We start from the raw sequence: 3,115 nt of genomic DNA, 5'->3' as shown, positions 1-3,115 counted from the left end.
CCGAGGCAGAGCCACCACCCTGCGGTTTCGCGTTCGCCCCACGACGTGAGCGCCGCCACCGAGGCGTGCGAGCGGCGGGGAGCGTCACCCACAGCCACGGCTGCCCTCAGCCCTGCGTGTGCCACCGCGCACCCCTGCCCGCCGCCGCACGCTCCTCTGGAGGCCGGGCGGGCGCTGGCCGTGCCCGGCCCTGGCGACACCTGCGTGTGGGCCGGGGCCGGCCGCCGGGGCAAGGCCCAGGCCGCCGGGGGAGATGCTGAGGGCACCGTGGGAGGACGCTGGCCGCCGCGGCGGGGGGCCAGGGGCCGCGGCAGGCTCCGCACACGGTAGCTGCACTCCGGCCTCCACAGCTGGGCCCAAGCCGCCGCGTCCCGGCCATCACCCCGGAGGGCCGCGGCCCCCCACAGCGCAGCCCGCCCCGGGGCCGGCATCCGGCGCCCCCCGAGGGGAGCGGGCGGGGCCGCGCCTGCCACGGGCGCCAATTAACCCGGTAATTAGCGCGGCGCTCCCCGAGGGCCGCCCCCTCCTCCGCCCCGCCGAGGTCCTCCCCCCGCCGCGGGCGGCGCCCAAGGGGTTAACCGCGGCCGCCCGCCCGCCCGCCCCGCGCCATTGGCCGGCGGCCGCCGCGCGGCGCCCAGCCAATGGGCGGGCGCCGTCCACGAGCGGGGCCGCGTGCGGGCGGCGCCCATTGGCTGGGCGCGAGTGTGGGAACGGCGGCGGGGGACGTTTCACACGAGCCGCGCGCGTGCGGCGCGCGCTATAAGTAGGGGCGGCCAAGGGCGCGCGGCACCCGCGCCCTGCCGGCCCCGCCGCCGCCGCCGCCCGCCGGCCTGGAGCGCGCGCCCCGCCGCCCCCGGCCCCCCGCCCTCCCCCCCCGCCGCTGCTGCCGCGGCGCCTCTTCCGCGGCGGCGGGCGCTGCCGGCGCGGGCGCAGGATGCCGGCCGACCTGATGGAGAAGAGCAGCGCCTCGCCGGTGGCCGCCACCCCCGCCAGCGTCAACGCGACGCCCGACAAGCCGAAAACGGCGGCGGAGCACCGGAAGGTAAGGGCGGCCGTGACGGGTGGCGCCGGGACGGGCAGCACCGTAGGGAGAAAGCGCCGGGCGCTGACCGCCGCCTCTCTTGCAGTCCTCCAAGCCCATCATGGAGAAGCGGCGGCGGGCGCGCATTAACGAGAGCCTGGGGCAGTTGAAGACGCTTATTCTGGACGCGCTGAAGAAGGATGTAAGCGGGGGGGGCCCGGGGCGGGAGGCGCGGGGGGGCCCGGCGCCGCTGCCGGGCCGGTCTGAGCCCCACCTGTGCCCGCAGAGCTCGCGGCACTCCAAGCTGGAGAAGGCCGACATCCTGGAGATGACCGTCAAGCACCTGCGGAGCCTTCAGCGAGCCCAAATGACCGGTAAGTCCCGGGGGGAGCCGGGCGGGGGGGGGCTGGGGCGACTCTGCCTGCATCTTGGGGGCTGGGGGGCATCGCACTCCCTGCCTGCGTCCTCGGTAGTAAGGGTGACGGGGGCACCCGGATCCATACCTGCATCCCCGATACTGGGGGGTGATGGGGGACACCGTGCTCTGTATCCCTGGTACAGGGGGCCACTGGGCTCCCCACCTGCATCCCGGGTGCTAGGGGGTGGTGAGGGGGACTGTGCTTTGTACCTGTGTCCCCAGAATGGGGGGAGCTGCGAGGGGCACTGTGCTCGCCATCTGTGTCCCTGGTACTGGAGGGTGCTGGGAGGGCTGCGGAGCTGTGTTCCCCACCTGGATCTGTTTTGGGGTGGCGGGAGGCACAAGAGCCACTGGGGAGGCTGTGCTCCCAACCTGGATCCCCAGTACATAGGGACATATGAGGGCTCTTGGGGGTTGTCACATCCCCGCCTGGGTCCCCGGTGCTGGGGGAGTTGGTAGCAGAGGGGCCGTGCTCTCCACCTGGATCCTCAGCACCTGGGAGCAGAAGACACGCTGCCAGAGAGGCTGCGCTGCCCACCTGGATTCCTGGCTCAGAGGGGCTGCAGGATGCAATGTCGGTGGGCTGCATGCCCCCGTCCCCTGCAGAGCCTGCTGACTGCTGTGCGCCTCTCTCCCCCCACAGCCGCACTGAGCACAGACCCCACGGTGCTGGGCAAGTACCGCGCCGGCTTCAGCGAGTGCATGAACGAGGTGACACGGTTCCTCTCCACCTGCGAGGGCGTCAACACCGAGGTGCGCACCCGGCTCCTGGGCCACCTGGCCAGCTGCATGACCCAGATCAACGCCATGAACTACCCCGCGCCCCCCCCACCGCCCCCGCTGCCACCAGCCGCAGCCTTTGGGCCACCCCTGGTGCCACCGGGCGGTGGTGCGGGGCCGCTCCCGGGCATGCCCTGCAAGCCGGGTGCTGATGCAGCCAAGGTGTACGGTGGCTTCCAGCTGCTGCCGGCTTCCGATGGGCAATTTGCCTTCCTCATCCCCAGCACCGCCTTTGCTCCTGGCGGTGCTGTGCTGCCCCTGTATGGTGGCCCACCCACGGCTGCCACTGCTGCCTCGCCGCCTGGCCCGCCACCCGGCACGGCTGACTCAGTCTGGAGACCCTGGTGAGGGTGGCAGGCACTGGACTGGACTGAGCACTGCACCCCGTGCTGCTGGCACGGCTGTACATAGGTTATATGTTCATATTGGATTGTGCCTTTGTACCATAGCACTCCCTCGACAGTGTTTCGTGTTTTACACGAGATCTTTTTTCTCCCTTCCCTCCCCTTCCTTATGTGACACCAAAGATCGGGTTTGGGTTTTTTTTTTTTGAATGCTCTTAAAATAAAAATGTCTCTTCCATTTTGGAAGGCCTTTGGAGATAAGTTGGAGTGCTGGCATGTGTGCATAGGAGGGAGTCCAGCGCCTGGCTTGCTCCTGGCTGCCTGTGGATCGTGCTGCTCCAGGGCTGCCTTGTCCTGCCCTCCAGGCTGGAGCTGTCACTCAGACCCTCTGTCTTCCTGTGAAATCACCTGGCCCCTCTCCCTGCCCCGGGGCAGATGTAATTACTGCTTCTTGAGAGCAGCTCAACTGATCAGACTTGTTAAGAGCTTATGTTTGCAGAGCTGGTGAATGCGCTGAGGGAGGCACCTCTGCTATGTTCCTGGCTCCTCGGG

General features: G+C 69.9%; 1 protein-coding gene across 1 annotated transcript; it reads left to right on the top strand.

The window, feature by feature from the left end:
* Positions 1-934: 934 nt before the first annotated feature.
* On the top strand, positions 935-2,591 carry HES1 (hes family bHLH transcription factor 1). Its single transcript, XM_086468159.1, has 4 exons — positions 935-1,042; positions 1,128-1,223; positions 1,308-1,395; positions 2,083-2,591. Exons 1-4 carry the CDS (start codon positions 935-937, stop codon positions 2,565-2,567), a joined length of 777 nt encoding a protein of 258 aa, XP_086324285.1. The 3' UTR covers positions 2,568-2,591.
* The last annotated feature ends 524 nt before the right edge of the window (positions 2,592-3,115 follow it).

This window comes from Leptosomus discolor, chromosome 7 (genome assembly GCF_034619465.1).
Source record: "Leptosomus discolor isolate bLepDis1 chromosome 7, bLepDis1.hap2, whole genome shotgun sequence".
Taxonomy (NCBI): domain Eukaryota; kingdom Metazoa; phylum Chordata; class Aves; order Leptosomiformes; family Leptosomidae; genus Leptosomus; species Leptosomus discolor.
The sequence above is the reverse complement of the archived record's forward strand: the minus strand, read 5'-3'. Positions and strand labels throughout refer to the sequence as shown.